This window comes from Formica exsecta, unplaced genomic scaffold (assembly GCF_003651465.1).
Source record: "Formica exsecta isolate Colony F162 unplaced genomic scaffold, ASM365146v1 scaffold72, whole genome shotgun sequence".
Taxonomy (NCBI): Eukaryota; Metazoa; Arthropoda; class Insecta; order Hymenoptera; family Formicidae; genus Formica; species Formica exsecta.
Window position 1 is genome coordinate 3,644,599 of NW_021853485.1, and position 25,000 is coordinate 3,669,598.

A 25,000-nucleotide genomic window follows, 5' to 3' on the forward strand; every position below is an offset into this window, starting at 1 on the left:
ATTAATTTATATAATTAATACATAAATAAGTAAATATATAAAAATTCATATATAAATTATGTAGTTTGCGCTCCATATTTTAAATGGCACTGCTTGCTATAAGTAAAATTATCCAAATGAAAAAATAATTAAGAGAAATTCTTGCACACACGAAGTTATTATATATTTATTCTACACAATATAACGATATAAGGTAACAACACAATATCGTAATATTAATTTTTCACGTTAACATGCGAGCATGATGAAACTTTGGTAACTTACGCGGCTGATTGCAATATTCGCGTTGTACTCTGGATGTTACGCGAGACAAGCCTTGTTTTATATTGACCCAGTACAGGATTATTCGCCACCTTGTTATTCGGCGTGGGCAAATTAAGCCTCGCTGAGCGGCTTGGAGTAAAACCACGAGGTGGGCGTTGCCTGCCAGTTAATTCCGCTTGCGAAGGTTTAAAGCAAACGCGACCTGCAAACCGAGTCGTCCTCGTTGATTCCCCGGGCACAAGATCTAACGAGCTTAATTTATTTTACCAACGACGCACACTGCATCCTCTCTCTCTCTCTCTCTCTCTCTCTCTCTCTCTCGCTCTTTCCGTTTCCGTTCGCGTTTACACATATAAATATTTATCCTTTCGAATGTACGAAGTACTATACTTTCGTTTTAGGTAACCTGAAATTCTAGCCACGAGTATTTACCCGCTCAACCGAAAAATCTGGACTATCTTAAGTAAAAAGAGACGAACAAGTGTGTTACAAACAGATAAAATATAACGTAACAATTACAAGCTAACTGCGAAATACGTCTGTCATAATCTGAATTAATTACAGTGGACGATTATGAGATGAGCCTTATATTCTGTTTCTATTTTTTAATATCAGAATGAAATCATAAACCGAAAGAATGTCAAACTTAAGGAAAAATAATTACGTTTTGAAATATATCCCAATGAAATTCATACGTCTTATGCGTTCGCGCGTGGAATAAATCATACCTTGCAGAATTAAGACTGGCAAACAATGGTCTTGCGGAACGAATGCTTAATAATGATAAATTTCACATGCTATTGGAAAATTAATACAAAAGCGGGAGATAAAACGTAAAAAGGTAAGCAGCACAATTCCACCCCTTACCCTTTCCCTTACCTTTACCCTTCTATTTAAACGCGAAAATAGTATCTCCTACGGCTTAGCTCGGAAACAAAAATTTACTAGCAGCCGCTGGTGCCGTAACTTTTCAGGCTGCTACATTTTAATAGTGATACATTATCCGGACTTTTAATATTACAAAGTGCAGCTCGGTAATTCCGCATCATCCGTCCGCCATTGCGAGGTGCGAGAGACGGCGGCTTTGCCGTGATTTATGTCACGGTTGAAGGTGCGCGCGCGGCCTACGATGAGCGGTAGGAATTATTTTTTCGCAGCTGCCGCTTTTCCCATCTCTCTTCCTCGTTACAACCGGACATAAATCAAGACAACTTTCCGTGTCGCTACAACCAAAATCGTGAAATTCGCTTGTCGGGCGATAGCATCGTCACATATTTTTATAACATTTAGGGGATATATAAAGCATACCTGTCAAAAGAAGACAATCATATTAATTTTTTTCGCTTGCAAATGGCAAACGATTTCCTAACAGTTATAAGTAATAGTTATATTTTACTAACAGCTTCCATTACACACACACACATACACACACATATACTTTCTCTTCTACAAAAATGAAAAAAATTACGAACAAAACTACAGAAGAAAGAGAGAGAAAGAGAGAGAAAAATAGAGTGAAAATCAGACTGAGTATCTCGATATTATCTTGCTGCGCGCTCTCGGAAATATACGTAAAGTGCTATCGAGGAAAGTGCCGACCCAAAGAAGTGGCAATCATCGCCTCTTTCAACCCGTATAGGAGCAATCGTCGGACAATTGTCGACCATTTCGCACATTGCGGTTCCATTCTACACAGTTACGATGATATTCGGTCACCACAGAGAACCCGGTCGGCCGGTCGTTCGGCTGAAACCCGGCGAGATTGGCACGCCGCCAAAATGACGCTCCGCACGCTAGATTAAGCAGATTAACCGCGCGCGTCTCCAGTGGGCATTGTAACGTCGGATGAGAGAACGTCCGGCCCCAACGTCGTTAAATTCTTGCTATTTGCGGATAAATCGCGCCTTCCTAATTGACCGATCTCTATTCCATTAAGCCAGAGGGAAAACACGATCGTACATGTCGGATAGGATAACTGTAATGTCAATCTGTCAAGACAGGACGATTGGATTGCACCATAGAATTACCGATCTCTTTTGCTGAAAAGTGTAATCGAAAATACTTATTATGTCGACTTTTATAAATTTTTCTTTTCTTTTCTTTTCTTTCTATTAATTATTTTTTATTTCCTTCTAATTTTATAGACTAAAGTCACAAATTGTCGTTTACTTTTTTATCGCCAGTTTTGAAAATCACGCGCGTAATACGATATAAGGAGACAGCTTTAACGTATGTGATCCTACTTGAAGATAAGAAGCTTATAAGAAGATAAGTAGAAGATTTATATATATGGCGACCGAGTTTTTATTTGAAAAAGCTTTTTTATTCGAAAGAGTTTTAAAATATTTAAATCAATCAGAAAATCAAAATCAAATTACTTGCTCGTAAGCTTTCTTTTTTCGAGCAGAGGATCATATATTTTGGTGTATACATAGATATGGATACATACGTACATGCATTGATATAGTTTTTCGATTGCATGCAAAATACAACAGCTGGCATGCTATCGTTTACAAGATTAAAGCGGTTTACGGATTTGCTGTTTTTTCTTTTTTTTCTCTCTCTCTCTCTCTCTCTCTCTCTCTCTCTCTCTCTCTCTCTCTCTCTCTCTCTCTCTCTCTCTCTCTCTCTCTCTCTCTCTCTCTCTCTCTCTCTCTCTCTCTCTCTCTCTCTCTCTCTCTCTCTCTCTCTCTCTCTCTCTCTCTCTCTCTCTCTCTCTCTCTCTCTCTCTCTCGCTCTTTCCGTTTCCGTTCGCGTTTACACATATAAATATTTATCCTTTCGAATGTACGAAGTACTATACTTTCGTTTTAGGTAACCTGAAATCCTAGCCACGAGTATTTACCCGCTCAACCGAAAAATCTGGACTATCTTAAGTAAAAAGAGACGAACAAGTGTGTTACAAACAGATAAAATATAACGTAACAATTACAAGCTAACTGCGAAATACGTCTGTCATAATCTGAATTAATTACAGTGGACGATTATGAGATGAGCCTTATATTCTGTTTCTATTTTTTAATATCAGAATGAAATCATAAACCGAAAGAATGTCAAACTTAAGGAAAAATAATTACGTTTTGAAATATATCCCAATGAAATTCATACGTCTTATGCGTTCGCGCGTGGAATAAATCATACCTTGCAGAATTAAGACTGGCAAACAATGGTCTTGCGGAACGAATGCTTAATAATGATAAATTTCACATGCTATTGGAAAATTAATACAAAAGCGGGAGATAAAACGTAAAAAGGTAAGCAGCACAATTCCACCCCTTACCCTTTCCCTTACCTTTACCCTTCTATTTAAACGCGAAAATAGTATCTCCTACGGCTTAGCTCGGAAACAAAAATTTACTAGCAGCCGCTGGTGCCGTAACTTTTCAGGCTGCTACATTTTAATAGTGATACATTATCCGGACTTTTAATATTACAAAGTGCAGCTCGGTAATTCCGCATCATCCGTCCGCCATTGCGAGGTGCGAGAGACGGCGGCTTTGCCGTGATTTATGTCACGGTTGAAGGTGCGCGCGCGGCCTACGATGAGCGGTAGGAATTATTTTTTCGCAGCTGCCGCTTTTCCCATCTCTCTTCCTCGTTACAACCGGACATAAATCAAGACAACTTTCCGTGTCGCTTCAACCAAAATCGTGAAATTCGCTTGTCGGGCGATAGCATCGTCACATATTTTTATAACATTTAGGGGATATATAAAGCATACCTGTCAAAAGAAGACAATCATATTAATTTTTTTCGCTTGCAAATGGCAAACGATTTCCTAACAGTTATAAGTAATAGTTATATTTTACTAACAGCTTCCATTACACACACACACATACACACACACATATACTTTCTCTTCTACAAAAATGAAAAAAGTTACGAACAAAACTACAGAAGAAAGAGAGAGAAAGAGAGAGAAAAATAGAGTGAAAATCAGACTGAGTATCTCGATATTATCTTGCTGCGCGCTCTCGGAAATATACGTAAAGTGCTATCGAGGAAAGTGCCGACCCAAAGAAGTGGCAATCATCGCCTCTTTCAACCCGTATAGGAGCAATCGTCGGACAATTGTCGACCATTTCGCACATCGCGGTTCCATTCTACACAGTTACGATGATATTCGGTCACCACAGAGAACCCGGTCGGCCGGTCGTTCGGCTGAAACCCGGCGAGATTGGCACGCCGCCAAAATGACGCTCCGCACGCTAGATTAAGCAGATTAACCGCGCGCGTCTCCAGTGGGCATTGTAACGTCGGATGAGAGAACGTCCGGCCCCAACGTCGTTAAATTCTTGCTATTTGCGGATAAATCGCGCCTTCCTAATTGACCGATCTCTATTCCATTAAGCCAGAGGGAAAACACGATCGTACATGTCGGATAGGATAACTGTAATGTCAATCTGTCAAGACAGGACGATTGGATTGCACCATAGAATTACCGATCTCTTTTGCTGAAAAGTGTAATCGAAAATACTTATTATGTCGACTTTTATAAATTTTTCTTTTCTTTTCTTTTCTTTCTATTAATTATTTTTTATTTCCTTCTAATTTTATAGACTAAAGTCACAAATTGTCGTTTACTTTTTTATCGCCAGTTTTGAAAATCACGCGCGTAATACGATATAAGGAGACAGCTTTAACGTATGTGATCCTACTTGAAGATAAGAAGCTTATAAGAAGATAAGTAGAAGATTTATATATATGGCGACCGAGTTTTTATTTGAAAAAGCTTTTTTATTCGAAAGAGTTTTAAAATATTTAAATCAATCAGAAAATCAAAATCAAATTACTTGCTCGTAAGCTTTCTTTTTTCGAGCAGAGGATCATATATTTTGGTGTATACATAGATATGGATACATACGTACATGCATTGATATAGTTTTTCGATTGCATGCAAAATACAACAGCTGGCATGCTATCGTTTACAAGATTAAAGCGGTTTACGGATTTGCTGTTTTTTCTTTTTTTTTATTCTGGTGTGACACAGATGCGCCAAACAATTTGGAGCTTTATTTGTTCGCGATTTGGTCTCTCAATAAGCTGCATAAAAAATTTGTAGCGTTTTTGTCTGAAAAGATTCACAAAAAATTGAGTGTAGCGATGTCTCGTCGAAAGCGAATGTTAGACGAGCAGCCTGTTGCATTTTTAATACAACGTAATGTGTTTCCAGGCGTTAAAATTCCTCTTTCCTCTTCTCTAAAAAGAAGAGAAAAAGCGTTCTGAAGCGTTTGATTAAGTAGCCTGTTGCGATTTGGTCGGTGACATTTGAATAATTAAAAAATTTTTTTTTCTCTTCCTCTATCTCGTTTTTATAAATTAGAAAATTTGATTGTATCATATAAACAAGTAAGAATTAAATATCTTCGATTGCTCTGTGTGATGTTGCTTTAGCAAAATATACGTTAGTACAGCAAATCTAATTGCATTGCGTCTAGCGCTGTCAGTATCGATCGACTATTTTGTGTACTCGGGCTATTCTGTGTATGTACCTGGCTACATACTCGTTAATCGAATTCATGAATAATTTCCGGCTCAAAGTCACGAATTCAATGTAATCAATTTTAATAAAGTGACGTATAATTGACTCAAAATAATAAAGAGAAAGGTGAGAAAATGTAATGGAATAAATAATATAAATATCAATAAATAACGTATATAAATGAGTGAAATAGAGACGAAATAAAATGAATTCAATTGATTGACATTTTTGGTACATTAAGATTTTTATATATAACATTAATATAGTAGATATTTGTGTGATGTCATCGTATGCGCTCCGCGACGCGTTATTTTTATACATTTGGTATATTTTTCGCAACATTTTCACAAATAAGAATGTGCCAAATTTAATTCAGTTCAAACCACACATAAAATAATTCGGTGGCTATTTTTCAAATATCAGACCAACTAAATATATTCAAAATTATATACACATGCTACAATTGTAACTTATTTGATTTTTATCATTCGTCGTTAATTTAAACTTTTCGCGAGATTTTCATTTGAATTATACGTGATATGTGAATAAAACGCGAACGATATTGGCGTATATTCGCGAGAGTTTGCCGTATTCATATTGCATGCATATTTACGCGTACGCAACGGTGAAAGCAAAGACGACGTTGCTATCGCAACCAAATTTCGCACATCTACCACATAAGATGTGCGATCAAGCTACACACGCTTACAAGATATTATTCCGGTTACCACATTATCGGCTCATAAAGCGCCCATTATCATTGCTCGCGAGCGGCACGATTTTCTTGGCTGAAAGGCTCCATTGATAATTTGATATATTTCGTAACTACACGGGAGCCGTCTGTCGCGTCTCGAATCGATGGAAATCTCGTGTTGCGATCATGCGCGCGAATAAATTATGAAACGCGCCCCGCTCCGGCTCAGAATCCGCATCCGATAATCCATTTCACTAACGAGATGGCGTGATACCCGCTTCCTCTTTCTTTTCTCTTACCGATGAGTTGTAAAATTCAAGCGGATATGTCTCCCGCAAAAATCTCGGATTAAGTTGGAAATTTCAAAAGGATATCGAATTTTTTCGATTTTTATTACAATGAATAGAATGTTTCAAAACCATCGAATATCTTTGTAGGCAAATTTTCTCGCCAATTTAAAAAAGAAGATTTTTCTTTTGTGAAAATATCGAGGTATTAATAATTTCCAAGTTATAAGCTATTGAAAAAAAAATTTGTCGCCAGCTTTGTGAAATTAACAGATTAACAAAACTATATTCTTCCATTAATTTTAGTTAATTCTCAGAATTACTTACTTTAATAAAATTTTAATTTAAGGCTTAGTTACAAAGACAGGCGACGAAAAGTTTATAACAAATTACTTTTCTCGACAATTTTGTTAAGGAAAATAGATCATATATATAATAGATTCTATTATTAAAATTCTTTCACTCTCTTTCGATACATATATATTTTTTCAAATATGTAAAGTATTATGTATAATTACGCACGGAAAAATTAAAATAAAATTAGATAAAATGCGTTACTTTCTGCAAAATAGTATTTAAGTATTAAGATAGCTGAGATAAGTTTTCACAAAAAAATAACTGATTTTCCGTTTCTTCAGAAAAAGGATAAAAATGGATTGTATCTTTTCATCTGAAATAGAAGATGTCATGAATTATCGTTACGTTTCAACATTTTCCGTCAAGTTCTGCAATTTTTATTCTGACCATTTTCTTTCTCTTGCGCATCTTTCAAGAGTTATTCTTAAGATACTTGGTACAGTACCCACGAGATTACGAAGTGCGAATACTTTAAGCTGAATTCAGAATGTGCCAAGAAATAAATAACGCAAGCAGGTCGCGACGTGAGTAGAAATGACTGTATTTTTAAAAGCAAAATTCAAAAATAACTTTGTCAGGTATTATTAAGAAACTTCGTGCGATTTTAAGCTTCCTACCAGTGAACAGAGATTTTCTTAGGCCAGTGGATCAAAAAGATAAACATATATTAAATATAAAACAGAAATGTGCTAGAGAGTAATTAACGCGAAGAAATAACGATACACAAGTAAAAATTATTATATATTTAATAAAATTCAGAAATATATTTTTGTCTTATAAATCATTATAAAATATACATATATGCGTATATAAAACATTATGTAATGTATTTTATAATTATAATATATTTTGATATTTTGCAATTTTCGTGCATAAACTATAAATGTGCATCAAAAGAAAACAATTTTTATCATCACAATTTTTAAAATAATTCTTATCACAACTTTCGATACAATTTTTCTGCGATCCGTCTGATATATCGTACATTCGTACTACTGATTTTGAGAGCGACATGTAATTGTTTTGAGGATGACCGCCAAATGGTAGCGATTTTAGGGACAAAGAAGCGTTAGGTGATTTGAAGTAGGTCATTGATCTCACTAGTCTCTCGCCTGTTTTCCAGCATCTCGAAAGCGTCTCCATTAACTCCTTTCTTTTGAGGCGCGAGACGAAAAATTGCGAGGCAAGAGAAAGGAGGCAATACAATGCTTCGCCGCGGGATTCACGCGCAACAGACGACCGAGTTTTGTGGCATGTTTCAGGTTTTTCTGGAAATTATTTCGTTGCTTATCTTTTTTTTTTTTTTCTTTCTTCAGTGGAAACTCCAATAATAACTTGTCTTACAATGCAGCGAAATGGGTTGAGGTGATTTTTATTATCGAACGCGTTTTTATGCGTTGTGCGCGTAACTCACTTTCTGCGTAAAATAATATAAGCTTTTTATTTAAAATCACAATGTAATTTCATCATTTCAGTAAAATGATATAGAATTGACTCAAAATAATAAAAAACAAATATAATATTTGTGCTTTTACGCATCAGATTTTAATTTGACAGTTAGATTCAAGCATCATAAATTATGATATTAGCAGCGACGAGAATAATAATTTTAATAACAATCATTTTTTTCCCTTTTTTTCTGACATTATTTTAATTGAGCTCGAACGAATTGTATGAAAATTGTCCAAGACACCAAACATGAATCGTGAGTTAGTGGCCCTTCATTTCTCTCGTTTTACGATGCGTTATAAAGTCTGGCAAATCTTTGAGTTGCATTCGCAAAATGCGCGCTAATAAAACATGGTAGCAGCAAGTAAGAATGAAGCAGACACGAAGTGCGCGAGAGGTGAAAGGAGACGAGTCGTCAAAAAGGACTATCTTTTTTCATCGTGGCGTAAGACGCATCGTTACTTATATTGTCAGAAGTTCTTCATAAAGCAGCTTTCTCGCAATAACGACGACGAATACCTCAAAGACGAGAAAATAAGGCGTGAGTCGAGCGAACAATCCCAGTCCGCTTTCCGTCCTTTCCCTGTCTCCTTTCTCAAAGAAATCTTTCTTTGAGAGTTTGCCGAAGTGGCTTGTAATTAACATCACAGATTGGCATTAATTAAATTATATAATATTATATCAGAGCATATTCTCGCCCAGATTTCATGTAAATTCGTAAAATTACGCCGACGCGACGTACTTTCCGATTGTTTCTGCATGTTTTAATTAAAAATTTCTAAATGATGCATTAAACCTATATCGCGTTCATATATAGATTAAAGGTTAAAATCTAAGCGGATTAATTGCCCGCAATTCTAATATTCTCGTGAATTAATTAATGGAAAAACGAGACAGCCCCGTTCATTAATTAATGCATCGATATCCGCGGAATAATTATTATCTGCGACATTAATTGCTGCTAAACAAATGGAACATGGAGCGTAATTTAATTAACAAGATTAATAATTAAAATTTACAAACAAGTACATTCATACAGCTTCATGATCAGGATGATGCTTTTATCACACACAGGCAATTCTTGTATCAAAAACTCGATCGTCTCAAATGTGTGATTAAGAATGTTGAAACTTTTTCGTTTAGATTTTTTTAATTTTATTTATAGATTCACTATTATAAAGTTTATTAATATTACAAGGTTTATACACCGAGATAATGCATACAGATTTAATCTTTCAAGCGATGATTCTCCGTCAGATCGCTTTTATCCTCAGCCAAGCTCGTCGAACGCACCCGAAGATTTTTACATCTGACTGCGTCAGAAAATGGCACGAGCGTCGTTTGTTGAGAGAGTAAACATTCCGCGGATATCGTTCCGTATCGTATCTCTCCAAGTGATAGCGATAGAGACGCGGCAAAGCATCCTGCGTCTTCCGCAGCGCGATGCGAGTCGCACATACACCGTATGATTGCGTACATGTATGCGCGGCCGCAGTATGGATGCGTCACATGTGTGTGCTGTGTGTGCATACATATGTACCTACACATATATATGTACGTCAGTGGATAGAGAGAGAGTTAGAGGGCGAGAGCACATGCGTCCAGGGCCGCAGTTCAGTATGCCGCGAGCAAACATTTACGCGGTTGCGATAAATCAATTTGGTTGTCTTTGATAAAATAATTTGTACATCTGGACCGCACGTGGATTGCTATAGATTGCAGAGACGGAGAGAATCGTCGTGCATTAATCCGCGAGCTAATATTTAAGCTTGGCTTTGTACAAGAAGACGCGCCGCGAATCTATAATCAAATAACGATACACTATACGTGCAATTAAATTAAAGTATAATAAAAAAGAAATGTCACGTTATGGATTATAGCATCTTTCTCGATTTACCTGTTTTTGATTTCTTGAGATATTTTCAGCGTCAAAAGAATTTTTTTTTTTATTTTATCTTCAGCAAAGTTACATCGTTTTGATTTCTATAATATTAATATTATCGCAAATATTTTTCAATCTCTTTTATAATATATATCGTAAATATTTTTCAATCTCTTTTATTATATATATTGTAAATATTTTTCAACCCCTTTTATATTTTTCTTTTATCTATATGTGTACAGCCTTTTTCATATAACTTTCTTTATTCCGCATTTCTTTATCTGCTCTCTTTTTAATCTGACTCACAGATGAAGGAGTTATTATTCGATGAAACACACACATACAATTTCCAATTAGTAAGTTATATTATTATTAATTTATATTTGAATTATTTTATTGTTAAATTGTATTAATTATTGTTAGTTTGTCCACATAACACATGTGTATTATGTGTTTCTTTGTTCATCTCTTTCCACAATAATAAGAAAACATTCAGAAAGATATCTTAAATTTAAATTTATTGGACGATGGAAAATAGTTACGCTAGGTGTGATGAGAGTGCTGGTATATAATCCAATTTTATTTGCAACGTAAAATAAATTCAAAACCGGCCCTGAATAGGTATACTATACCTGCGATGTTGGAGTTGGTCTTAGGGTTCTTCTGGTCGTTGCTTGCAGTAAGCCGTATTGTTTCCACCATAGAAGGGCTTCGGCGCGGCCATTGTTAGCCCCCGTCGCGTTCTTCGTGGCGTCGAGCACTTGATCTTTCGCTTTGTCTTTTCTTTCAGCACATACGGAATAGGGGTTGAAAAGCCGGCCCTGATACACGAGCTTCTTATTATGCAATCCTATCGTTAGTTCGTCGACCCTTTATCGCGCTTTATCAAAATTCTATAGACCTTCATCGTATCCCGAAGACTCACAAAAGAATTTCGAGGCAACGTTTTCGATTTTATATGCGACGGTATAAAGTATGTAAAACACGAAAAATATTTTCTACCGTACATTTCTGGCATTACTTCATGTTTCTCTGTCCAGATATTATTTCCAACCTGTTTATTTGTGAAATGGTGTGTTTCTCCTTTCGCAGATTTGAATCTCGATTTATTAAAAAAGGAAAAGATTTAAAATTTTCACGGAAAGTGTTTCTAAGGCAAAAAGAAAATTCTTTCCTTTTTCTGCTGCGAAAGCTTTTCCTCCATGATACACGCGCGGTTCTCTTTTGCGATAACCGATTGAAATATTAAGAGTCCCGAGTTCATTGATCCCGAATGTCGAACTTGGCATGCGAAACGCGCACGTCCAAGTGGAAGTGGTTCTACATTCTTGTTGGTCGCACAACGACACGACTCTTAGTTTTCGCCTCTCGCCTCGGATACGTAAGCTCTCGATCTTAACGACTCTGTAAATTTTCGCCGAGTGCGGCGACGTGTGTAGGAGAGCTCCTGTGTGGAACTCGGTGCGTCGCTCGTACAAAGGCGCCATTCTGAGAAGCTGGATGGAATTACGTGCATAGAATTACGAAGTCGGAAAAGGGGGCCGTTCCGACGCGTCGCGTCGCGTCGCAACGTTTCGATCGAAGGGCGACGGATGCCGTGACTAAAGAGAATCCGCCGGCTCGCGTGTTTGCCGGGAATGTCTGACTCGCTAGCTTATTATCGTTTATATCAAAGTCCGCGATATAGAGCACGCGAGCCCCGTCCACCGGAACCTTATCAGCATTTCGTGCACTTTTGCAAAAAAGAAAAATCGCAAAAAAAGATATTACGCCCGGATCTATCCTTAAATCGGAGAAACATTATACAATATTATCATTATCTCGGTGCACTATTATCTTGCTAGCATTTTTAGTAATTTTGAATTTTTTTTTACTTGTATTTTACATTATATTATATCATAATATATGAAATGTTGAGAATGATACCCGCTTTAATCTGGAACTGCGATAAAACTGGATTAATTGAAGTTTCTCTTCATAAGTTCCCACAGATTATATTTGAAATCCATGTCAAAAAAAAAAAAAAAAAAAAAAAACACTAAGAAAAACTTATATGATATTAATTATCAATATCCCGCGCAATTTCTCCTTTCTACTTTTCTCTTTTCTGCAATATTCTATTTTAATCCACAGAAAAGAATTTTCAAAAATTGTCGCGACTAAAATCTCACGCGTTATCAAATCTCTAAACTTTTGTTGCGTATCGTGTTACGAGTCGAAAATTACGGCCTCGAAAATGAGTGCAGTACAACGGAATGACATTCTCCTTGACGTGTTAAAGACGTCATCTCAGGACTGTATACGAGAATGGCATAATCCTGAAATGTTAAAACACGTGCGTCGCGCCCTATTAAACGTCCTCGTTTACGCGCGCCCTGATGCCAGCCGGTGTTCCCAGCTTCTCGGAGATCGTCTCCCTCGTCGTGTAACGACGTAACTTCGCGGCAAGGTCCCCGTGCACGTGCTTAACGAGCGTTGAACTTTCGTGTCGCTCGTTTCGAATGTTACTGCACGGATAATTTAACGGATAAGTTGGCTCGCGCCTCGACGTAATTGCGCTCTAGCGTTTTTCCGCCCTATTCTTTCTCGTCTCGCGGTCGGGAATGACTATCGTTTCGCGACAGGCATTGTTAAAAAGCAGCGAATTTATCCGCTTGACGATTGTCCGCTCTTTTACATCGATTCGCTTTGCAGATTTTCTCCTATATTGGATTGGCGTACCATTGCTGGAGTCGTTACTCGCGAATCAATACTTCGATAGTAATATCTTTCAGCGCAGCCAAAATTGTCATTTGGATATAAATATCATTAATTATAATATAATTATAAATTAAAATATTTTTTATACATTTATGATTTATTTATATCGAAAATAGTTTGGAGTTTTAGAGATAAAAAATATTGAAGCTTTATATTTCAACTCTTTTTAAATGTGAATAACAGAACTTTGATTTACAGTTTACTTAAGCAAGCTTCCCAAAATATTTAGCATTGGTAATTAAGAAGACAGAATACCAGATCGTCGCCAAAAAGTCACATCAACAAATTATCAAATATATCCGCGAAATTAACCCATTTTAAAATCGGTCCATATATTTTTTCAAATATGTGCAAGTAGTATAACTCAATATTAGTAGTACATCTCATACCCCAAGTAGTGCAACTCAAATATTGTTCGGGAATAGAAGAGCCGTACCTTATCGTATTTCATAATACAAAACGAGCACGTTACTCATTCTTCTTGGTGCAGTCGGAAAGCATATCGGACATGAATAAATAGCTCAGTAGTTGCCGGAACGAGACAAATATTGTTTGAAAAGAAAGCGAACATATTTAGACGAGAGTGAGCTACATTACATAGCTGGCGCGTAATGGAGTGCGTGCTTCGTTAAAAGTTACTCCGTTCTTTCCCCGACTCGAAACTGTGTACTTCGTTAAGTTCATTCAATAAGAATGGCGAGCTCATTCTCGTGTCCGTCTATCCTTCCTGAAGAAAATAATGAACTGTCGGGCAACTTGTAAATATCTGTCGCTTGTCCGCGATGAGTGAAAAGAGAGAGGAAGAGAGAGAGAGAGAGAGAGAGAGAGAGAAAATCTTTTCAGTCGCGACAGCGTGACAACGTTTTTATTATCAATAAAATTATATTATGTCTATGCTATAAATATTTAATATCTCGTTTGCAATACAAATAGAGAGTTATTTTAGGGATGAGGATTGTCAAAATTATCTCGCACGAGGCTATTAGCAAAAGTATATCATGTCGCATTAAAGCTATTACCGTAAAGTTGTCGTTTTCTATTTTTCCAGAATATAATCTCTTTTGCAATTTAATACCATGTTGTGCCGTCCGAGGCAAATTTGAATTAAGCTTTTAAACGACTTTAATGCGACACCATTAGGAAACATATACCATATACATATATAACACTATAATATATATAATACTTGTTATTAAATATTTCTGTTTTACGGATTCTGATATAATAGAAATATATGATCATCAGTTTGCAAAAATCGGACGATCTTAGTCGGAGATTCAAACTTTTTGAATGAAGATGTTTTTTGAACAGCAGTTAAAATTTAGTTTTTAATTTTTTTATTATAATATAAAAATTACGTTTAGATTACGTAAAAGTTATTGTATTCTATCAAATAGCGATAAAAAAATTATAGATGTTATAAAAGCTTCTCACAAAAAAATGAAAATTTAGCTTTTTTTGTATTTTCATTATACGATCTATTTTCAAATATAACTTGATAGTCGCACAACGCAAATTATCCATCCAAATAGAAAGACATCTAAATTAAGATATTCAAAATTAGTTCTCAGATTTGAGCTCTCCGAATAAATCTCTTTTGAAATCAATACATACTTTGTGTATGTGTATGTGTGTGCGCGCGCTATTACATGAGCACAAGAGTTTCAAGAAGCATAATTAAGGAAATGCTGAAATAAATATGTCACTTGGAGAAAATAACACTTTCACAAAATTACGATGACACGTTGAAAAATGTATCCCGTGTGTCGACGAGGTCAATTACGTCGTGCTGCTATGCCCGTGCTGATCTGTATTTTTAACACGTTCGCTACTGATTACGTGTTATCTCATAATATAATGCAACGTCCAACAGCGGATTATCTCGTGTATATGATGGATAATTTGTCTTATCTTTCCATGATTTATTTTACGTAGACACAGCGTGTGATATAAAAACTAAAAAAATCTAAATATCTCATATTAAGTTGTTTTCTCGGAAAATTGGTTGAACAGTTTCTGTAAAAAAAGGTGTGTACGTATGAAAATATATACCTAATAGTGAACGCATTAAGCCCGGTAATTATGCAAAGTGCTATCTCTTTTCGAGCGTGTCGTAATGTCTCCTCGCTCTCTAATTATCTTACGATATTTAATGTTAGTTTAGATTCAGAAATGGGTGTGCATTCTTTACGTACGTGAATTGATAGCGTTCCCGAAGGGATTCGAAAAAAAAAAAAAAAGGAAAACTATATGGCATGATCGATCGATCGCTTCTTTATTTTTAATACCACGCTTACGATACTGCGCAACGAGCTACGTTCGGTCAATATTTACTAAAGGACAAAAGCTGCAGCTCGCTGCACTTACCGAAGTTAGAGCCAGAGCTATCGATCCTCACCGTTCGTGGCATACTTTGGCCTTAGCTATGCGATACATTGTGGGTAACACTCGCGGTATTAGGATATTATGAGTGCTGGAACGCACGCATTTGAATCGAGTTTGTTTTTGCTGCTCTGTATCTTTGTATATTCTAAATTTTAATCAAGAAAAAATTTTAAAAAAACATTGATATTAACTGCTATACTGTGTGCAAAATTAACGATCTGTCGAAAAGTGGAACATGAATTAAAAAATAGGTTTCTTCTGGGAAAATTCGTTGTTATTCTTGTAAATTCTGCTTTAAAAGGGTGAACTAGACGGATCAGCTACGTCAAAAATTAATAAATCTAATATATTTCGAGATTCATGAATTTGACATTGCGCATACACAAAGTACCTTTATCTTTTTAAAATATAAAATTAATAAATAATTTTTGAGTTGAAGTAGTTTGCTCCGTAGAATCAAATTTTTTATTTTCATGAATTTTTATGTACAGTCACCATAAAATTTTCGAGGTATAGTATATAAAAAAAGGTAGCTCGATATAAGATAATATTTACGAATTTGAGATTAAATTATATTCTACAAGACACAAATCTTTATTTTAACTCACAAATTAATTATTACTTTCATATTTTAGAAGGTTAAAATGGCTTTTCGCGTAATGTCAAAAATTCATGAATCTCGAAATGTATTAAATTTATTAACTTTTGACGTAGCTGATTCGTCCAATTTCTCTTTAAATAAAAGGTTTGGAGTTCAGAGACTTATTTTCAAAAGAATATTGAAAAAGACTTTTTATAGATGAATAAAAATATATATTAAGGTCAATTATATTTCAGTCGATAAAAATTACTTTTGAATAATTATATAATTTCGTTTTCACCTTTATTTGATAAATACGAATTGCGTCAAGACAAACGCTTTGCGTCAGGTTAAGTCAGACTGTGTAATGAAATGCAAAAGCCATTCGGGAAATACAATGACTCAGCATTATGTGTAACATGCGAAGTGGGTGGAATGAAACGAGTACGAAAACGGACCGGAATTATTGTGGTCAAGGTGCAGAAGCGGGACCAATTTTGTTCAAACGACCCGATATATCGCCGCCGTGTACCAGCTTCGCCAAGGTGTCTTCCAACAGGGAGCGGTAAAGCGTGGCTATCCACCTCACAATTATTGCCAACAGCGGCCCAGAGTCTGTAAGAGCCCCATAAGAAACGCGCACACGTGCACACATATATACACACACGAGCAACGATAATCGTTTCGTCGATACCGCCACTACTCCAAAGACTATTCTAGTCACGCGAATTCGCGGAATTCTCGCTTACTCACGTCAGGGATGAAGAATTTCGAGGGTTCCCCCATTCTTCGCGACGCGAAATCCTTAGAAGGGGGCGCAGAATAATTTGGCACATCGGATTTTCAAAAGTATTGATTTGCTTGCACTTTGATTAATCGATGTTTACATCGTCGATATTCCATTAGTCAGTAATTTGACATTTAATGCGAAAACATTTTCGAGCATCTTTATTGGGTAAAGTTTCAAAAACTCGAGCTTTTGTCCGCCGAAGCAGCATTTTATATTTTTTGTAATCTCAATCGATCGATGCTAACTTCGAAATACAAAGAAACACTTGGAATCATTATTGTTCGCTCGCGAATGCGCTTGTAAAGCTTTGCTCCTCATTAAAATAATTTTCTCGGCAGATTCATGTTAAGGTAGCCTCTTTCACAACATTTACGTCGTAATTCAAAGTTGCAAAGAAAGATTATTCGAGCGCTAGGATTATTCGGTTAGGAAACTCGTTTTAACTTTGAAAACAAGATATTTTTCTTGAGAAGACAAAAGACGTAAAAGCTCTAGGCGCGCTATTACAGATATGTATATCTAAGATATCTTGCTTCTACTTCTTTACATAATAAATTTTAACGTAAGATTTTCTTTGTAAAAGAATTTATTCCTTTTCAATATGAATTATATTAAACGACATGATATCTTAAATCGTCTAATATTATTTCCTAAGAAAATTTAATTATTTGGCTTTGATGATAAATTAACTCATTATGCTCGTTACGCGAAGGCATTCTCAAAGACGACTTTAACTCGTTTTCCCCGTTAATATCTCTCGATTGCCTTTCATTCTGTGCCTTTATTTCGCGAAATCTACATTTCAAGATACAATAATTTCTATTCTTACATTTAACGCTAAATGAAATTGATTCACTAATATCAAACGCGATCATCATGTTAAATAAGTAAAAATTTGTCAATAATAAAATGTAAAAAATAATAAAATATAAAATACCGGATAACAATAAAAGAATTTGCATTCATTCATTGAACGTTGAATATGTAAAATTTTAAGTCGGGTAATTGTGCGGAATTAATCAAATTTATGCTCCGTGTATTTGATGCGTTTACTGCAACGTTTGTTATCCCCTGTAATAATTGCACAAAATATCGCTCGAAAGACGAGCCTTTCGCGAGAAATAATAAACCTCATTCACGCTCATCGATGCGTTCATCGATGCTCGCGAGAGAAAAAAACGACCCGGTCACACGGCAACCTTCACTCCGCGAAAGAGTTAACGGCGATGAGAGGAAAAAGGGGGGGAGGGAGTGGCCATTGTGTCGGCCATAATGCGAAAGGGACAAACGCAATTTGTCGCGTCACAGCGGATAGTCAATCGATTAGGTGCGGGATACGCCACAACAGGTGCATGTGCGAGCGCATGCACGACGACTGTGCCGGATTACGCGTGTAGGGATTCCCGTAATTCCGTAGTTCGGGGATGGCGACAAGGGGATGGCGACTCCCAATTATGCAGATCGCACCCCGCGCTCGCAACGATACGATTAATTTTAGAATTTATTTGCGCGTTCACGCAACGTTATTTTCGTTGTCGGCGAACGCGGCGGTAGCCTCGTGGTCCCGATGCTCGCAGTTTGAATAAACCCACGGAAATAACGTTACGGTCGTCGTGGTCAGGGGGGGGGGGGGGAGGGGGATTATAATCCGCTAACTTCGCAAACTTCAATTACGCGATCGGCGATCGTATCAATTATGCCGATGATCGCAGCAGATATCGAAAATTCGTACAGCACGTTATACACGTGATATGCGTGACGTCTCGTCCATTTTCTTCGCATAAAGCAGCTCTTCGGAGCTTGTAAAATTTAATACATTTCAAGTATCTTCAATGTTTTATTTATATTAAATAATGATATCTATACTTGTGTTAAAACTTCAAATTTTATATTTAACAGCGTATAATATCGAGTAATGTGTTTATGTAAATAAATCGATATTAAATTCTAAGATATCATTTCTTTTGAACAATTATTAAATGTCTATATTATAAATAGTAGTCACGTAAGTATAATAAGAAAACGCAGAAAAAGAGTGAGAAAGGAAGAAAATTCTATTAAAATAGTAAGAAATATTTGAGACAATTAAGAATGACAGTGAAATAAGATGAAATAAATATATACATGTTATATTCTAATTAACTAATTTGCATGGAAAACATATTGTATACATTTTAGATCTAAATAATTCAAGCGACGGAGATCTAAATCTCGATGACAAAAAATTCCAATTATTGTGATAGCAGTATCGTAGAGAAAAGATTTATATTTATGACTAACTTTTTTTTTGGAAGAGATATGTTTCTTTAAATAAAAGAATGTGAAAAAATTCCTCGATTCTACGAAACTTTTATGTATACCGCGAATAATTCAAGGCTCGTGACCAGCTGAACCAGCGAGATGTAAGTCCGTGTCAGGGACGGCTTCGCGGGTGATGAAACGGGAACGCGCGGTTCGCTGCCTCCGCCTTGATTATAAAATCGATAACGCGCGGCGCGGAGACATGTACGAGTCGTGCTCTCCATACTGTGCTCTTCGTTGACTTATGACACACCGACCACTGTTCGGCACGCGCCGACGTACGGTCCTTTTTGATTGCCCTTTGATACCGTCGCGAGTTAACTTTTTTCCAATTAAATTGTACTCTCCGCGGATTCAATACTCTGGCGCGGCTCCGCCGAGATGATATTTGTTTGCCAATTTGTTGACCAAATTGAAGTGTACGCTTGTATAAATAAAGAATGAAGCGAAAATTGATGAAACAGACACGCGAACACAACGAAGACGGAGAGCGTAATAATATAAATCACGTGACTGTAGCTTTAAATTTTTTTTTTTTATTTTTATGGTGTCAACAAATAACATAAAAAAGAAAGAAGTTGTAAATATCAAAGATTATGGATATTATTATTTTGTTAAAAAAAATTACAAGATTTTGTCGTTATACTTGTGAAAGAAGTGCTACAACATAAATGTAAAATATCTTCAATATAGAAAAGAAACTTTTCGTCTGGCTTTTACGATCTCCCTTATGTAAAGTATTTAATTATGAAAATTTCGACAAAACTTTCGCCATTTTTTACCTTGGATTATGCCGGATTCATGATCGTATTTGACTTTTAAGTAGTATTATCCACTGACTGCTCAGTCTTTCAGAACCTGAATGCCGGAGAAATTATGGACTCGCGCTACTTGAAACGGCTCTTAAATGGTTCAACGGGTACGAAATCTCTTCGTTGGGTACACTTTCTAAAATTTTTAGCGTAATTTAACGCAACTTTCAGATTTGTAACACGAATAACGAAATATACGAAATATGCGAATTTGCTAAGATAAACGTAAACATGCATTGCTTGCACTCAAAATATTAAAATGCATAAAATAATTTGTCAAACGTAATAAAACAAAACATTAAAATATTACGATCTGTTATTTTTCCACGATCTGTTAATGCAAATTTTGTTTTATTTACAACTTCGTGCGTCACGATCACCAACATCTATCGTAATATCGACATCGCGCGTATTATAATTGCATCGTGTCATAATTCCCTGTATAATCACGAAAGCTTCGCTACACGACATTACTCTTTGTATCGAATCGATAACAACGCTAACACGGGAATAGGACGCGAATATTGACGATGATACGATTCGAATAGCCGTTAATGTTCCGGAGAAAATGGCTGGCACATGTTTGTAACGTGTACCATTGATTTGACATACGATTCGTATATCGGGGGAAGAGGGAGGGGAAAAGATGTCTATGTCACCGCCATCGAGTCTCTATTAATTGTCAGAATCATATGGAACTAATGATGAAACATTAGCGGATACGAAGAGCCCAAACTTTACGACGTTGAAATGCAATAATTGTTGCGAATCGTGTAACCATTACACAATATGTCAACGTAATCGATACATTTATTTCTACACGTCGTACGTTATGATTTCGTACCATGCAAATCGTGACTAGTTTTTTTTTTCTATTCTTATTCTACACATAAATTACTATCGTAAGAAAATTTTATATTCATATCTTATGCATTCGTGTTATCTATTTAACGTACGTATATAATAAAAATTACAATAAAAACATAAAATTGCGCGCAAAAGGTACTATCTCGCAAATGCCGATATTTTACATTTTTTAATGTAAATTATATTAATTATGCTTTGACAATGGCCGTACGATAGAATTCCGTTTTATTAGCCGGTTATCACTATAATAAAACATATTATCACATATTATCACTATAATAAAACATCAAAAGAGCAGAATGAGAATTATAAAAAATAATTCAAAAAAAAAATAATAAACGATATCAGCTCAAAGATATGTTTTGGAACCGCATTATCGTCGTTAACAACCGTAATCTTCATCTTCTACTCTCTCTTTCATCTTCCTATATTTCCTCTCCCTTTCTCTAACGAAGGTTTTCAATGCGAAATTTCCACGTAATAGTTCTGACTTTAATAAAAATTGCACGCTGCGAAGGATTTGTGGCGTACTAACGTGCACGACATACTTGACAGAGAGCGATATATGTACGCTTGTTGAAATTTTTAACGGCGAAGAAAGGATCTTCATTAGCATTCGCGTTGTTCGGGACAGCGTATCGAGAGGGCCGACATTCGGTTACGTCCATTTTGCGGGGCTCAGATGGAAACTGCATCGCGGGAGTCTTTTGGTCCGCTTAATTTGCATAAAGGCACGCCTCTCGAATGCCGAAACGATCAATCAAGTCGCCGCGGGAAACGAATTACGATCGCAGCATCTCTCTTTTCGAACCGACCGTCGTCGCTCCCGATCGCTCTCCCGGTTCGTTCGCGTTTACACGCCTGGCTGAACGCGGCGGGAACGTTGTTTCTCCCGCGTTCCGGAAGTTCGTTTCCCGCGTTTAAGTCGAGCGCGATGCGAACATCAGAGACGGTAACTTTGAGTTGTTCGATTTTAATCGATCGAACTCTTTGCCTTTTGCATCCCTCGGCGGTAAAGTAACTTATTTATTTGCCATGTGCCTTAAGCACTTCTCAATGTACATAGACCGCAAAAATAAACAAGATGAAAGAAGGCTGGTAGAACGAAATTCACTCCTAATGTAAAACATCATGTATCTTTTCTGCATCGCGTTGTAATTTATTTAAGTGTGTTGAGTATATCGTTCGTCTTCTCTTTAACAGTGATATTGTATTATTAATAATTATCTATTTTTTGTTAAATAATTTTTCTTTTATATTTATTTATTATTTATGTGACAGCCACGGGCATAACAATATTGATTTCTTTCATTTTCTTTACCTAAGTTTCGTTATCGGTATGTTAGAAATAAAATAGCGAAAAAATGCAGTTATACGTGTGATTCTATAATTACGATACAGTCAATTCTAGATATATTAGAATACTGTAAGTTTGTAATCGAAAAGCGGATTATATTGGAATATAATGTACTTGTTATACTCGTAGGAAGAAATATATGGGGTCCGGCTATAATTTACTTACTCTACTATGAGAGTTGAATCTACGGTCCGCTTGCGATGTACTTGTTCTACTGCAAGGAATATATAGTCTTGCAACTCGGTTATTCAACTGCGAATATAGCAATTTATGGAATATTAATATTTGTCAATGGTGTGTGTTGGAGACTTTACTATATTTTATAGTGAACACATGAATTTTATTAAATTCCCTAATTACAATTATATTTCATTTAATTACTGTATATTAGCATTCAGCTCAGCTATTCATGTATGTGTGATAAAATTAAATAGTTGAAAATTATTATATTATATCTATTTTTATTTATAGATATAATTTATACAATTATAAAATTTTATTTAAAATTGAATATAATAAATTAAATTGTAGTTAATTATATTTATATCATAATTAATTAAAATTAAATTGAGATTTTAAATTTATTGCGATTAATAATGATTGGAAAATTTTTTTAAATTTTTTAACGCACCGTTATTAAAATTTTAAAAGGCAAATAGCCGAGAAAAATGATATAATATGGTTAGATGTAAATATACATATTAGTTATATGAAAAGATCTGATAACATTTGTATAATTTTATATGATCATATATATAATATCCGAAATTTGGCGCGATATAATCTTATCTTTATATAATCATATCGCGTTAAATTTCGGATTTAATTATATTTAGCCAGATCATATATCGCACCAAAAGTTTTTCAGATTTAATTAAATATGATTTTATGTAATTATATAAGTCCAGTCTTTTTCGGGTAGTTATACATAAATTATAATATGCTACAATTTCGTATAATAACAAATAGTCTAGCAAGATGAATCAATGTGTGCTGGGTCAAAATCGATTTTACAGCGTAATAAACCAATCGATCGGAGCTATTTCCTCGCACGGTTGCAACATGTCAATGTCCGATAAATTTCCCATGTCTTTTCGATATCACCGATTTGTAATTGCGTGTACGATCCGGCGGTTGAACGGCGCTTTGTTACACGATAGTGTCGAGGATTCCTGGCGCTATCAAGAACTGGAATTCCATTTCCAGGCCCCACGGGTGCAACTTTTTCTATTCTTCTGGTCCAGCCTGATTTATCGTCACCCTTACACTCACGTGTTCCGCGAGCTCGGGAGGGTCGTCCTCTTACGGGTACACCCTGCGGTACACTCACGTGATTGATACGAGGTTGTAGATCGTGGTAGTGAAGGGACATTCCGTATAAGCCTCGCATGCGGCCGGAATTCTCGATTTTCCGCTCTTTTCCCTTCACAGTCGATATATATCCTCCGAAAGTGGTCGACGGTACCGGCATGCTAACCATTCGCACGTCTCTCAACTACAAATTGCACGTTTCTCTCGAGATTATTTCGTGATACGTTTTAAAAAATGTATATATTAAAGTGGCGCTTTTCTAATAGTGCCACGAAAAACGATATCTTTGGCGAATTTTAATATGCTGATGCACCATAAATGTATTGGAAATTCTCAAACTTGTTACTATTTTATATTTTGTCTATATAGATATATAATAGTTAATACATTTTTTTTTGTATTATATCCGTGCATATATATTTTAATAGAATTTTTATGAAAAATAATTCTAATAAAAATATATCATGAAAGCAAGATACATAAAAATATATTTTTATAAAAGGAATCAAGATGATATTATTTTTACTCGCATATTTTCATAAAGATATAGCAAAATGTGATAAAGTTCTGATAAAGAGGAGAATTTTCGAATTCGTTTTATAAAATCTACGAATGGTATGTATTTTTTCAACACATATCGAATTTTTTATTCACAATTATCGTAAAAGTTGATTCATAAATTTTTGCTTATCTCTGCAAATTAGTCGATACTGTAAATATATCGTTGCTAATTTAAACCGAAAACAAATTAACAAAGTTCAAACAAATTCCGTTGAGTCAGTGAAAAGATCCTTAGGTAATGTTGCGTTTCAGAGGCTGAAGTGAGATCGCCGCGTTTCACTGGATCAGGCTGGCTGGCTTTTCCCGCCTTAAGAGCCGCTTACAAACACGTGCAATTGGAGCTGGAATTTCGGCCCGAAGCGTGGGATGGGGTACTCCTATTGGCGGGAGAACGGGACGATCTTCAAGGCGATTTTATGGCTTTGATACTTCATCACGGCTTTATCGAATTCAGGTACTTGCATTATTTACTTTCATTATTAATACTATTAATTACCGATTTAACGATGGTGAGTTCGATTTATGTATTATCGAACGTTTCGAGAGATTCGAGTGATTGAGTTGATATTTACATTAAAATGTTTATTTGAACAAGTGCATGCAAAAAAAGGATATTTGATTAATATTTATAAAGAAATATGCATTGATGAAATTAATATGTATCATAAAAGAGATACGGATAACAAACTCTCTGAAAGTATTGAATTGATGAACAAGGCGAGAGTTAGATCAGAGTATTAATTAAAAAATATTAAGTGAGAAGATTGTCGTAAACATCGGCGAGGTGCAATGAGGATCTTACGAGCGCAAACTCTTTAAATAGTTTCGAGAACGAGGTTCGTCGATTTTTTTTTTTTTTTT

At 35.7% G+C, this 25,000-nt stretch overlaps 1 protein-coding gene across 1 annotated transcript in view; it reads left to right on the forward strand.

The window, feature by feature from the left end:
- Nucleotides 1–25,000, forward strand: part of LOC115243627 (pikachurin-like) — a 134,136-nt gene that overhangs the window by 70,581 nt on the left and 38,555 nt on the right. The window contains exon 6 of the mRNA XM_029820761.1: nucleotides 24,392–24,593. Within this exon, the coding sequence (XP_029676621.1) occupies nucleotides 24,392–24,593 (202 nt within the window). The remainder of the gene's footprint in view (nucleotides 1–24,391; nucleotides 24,594–25,000) is intronic.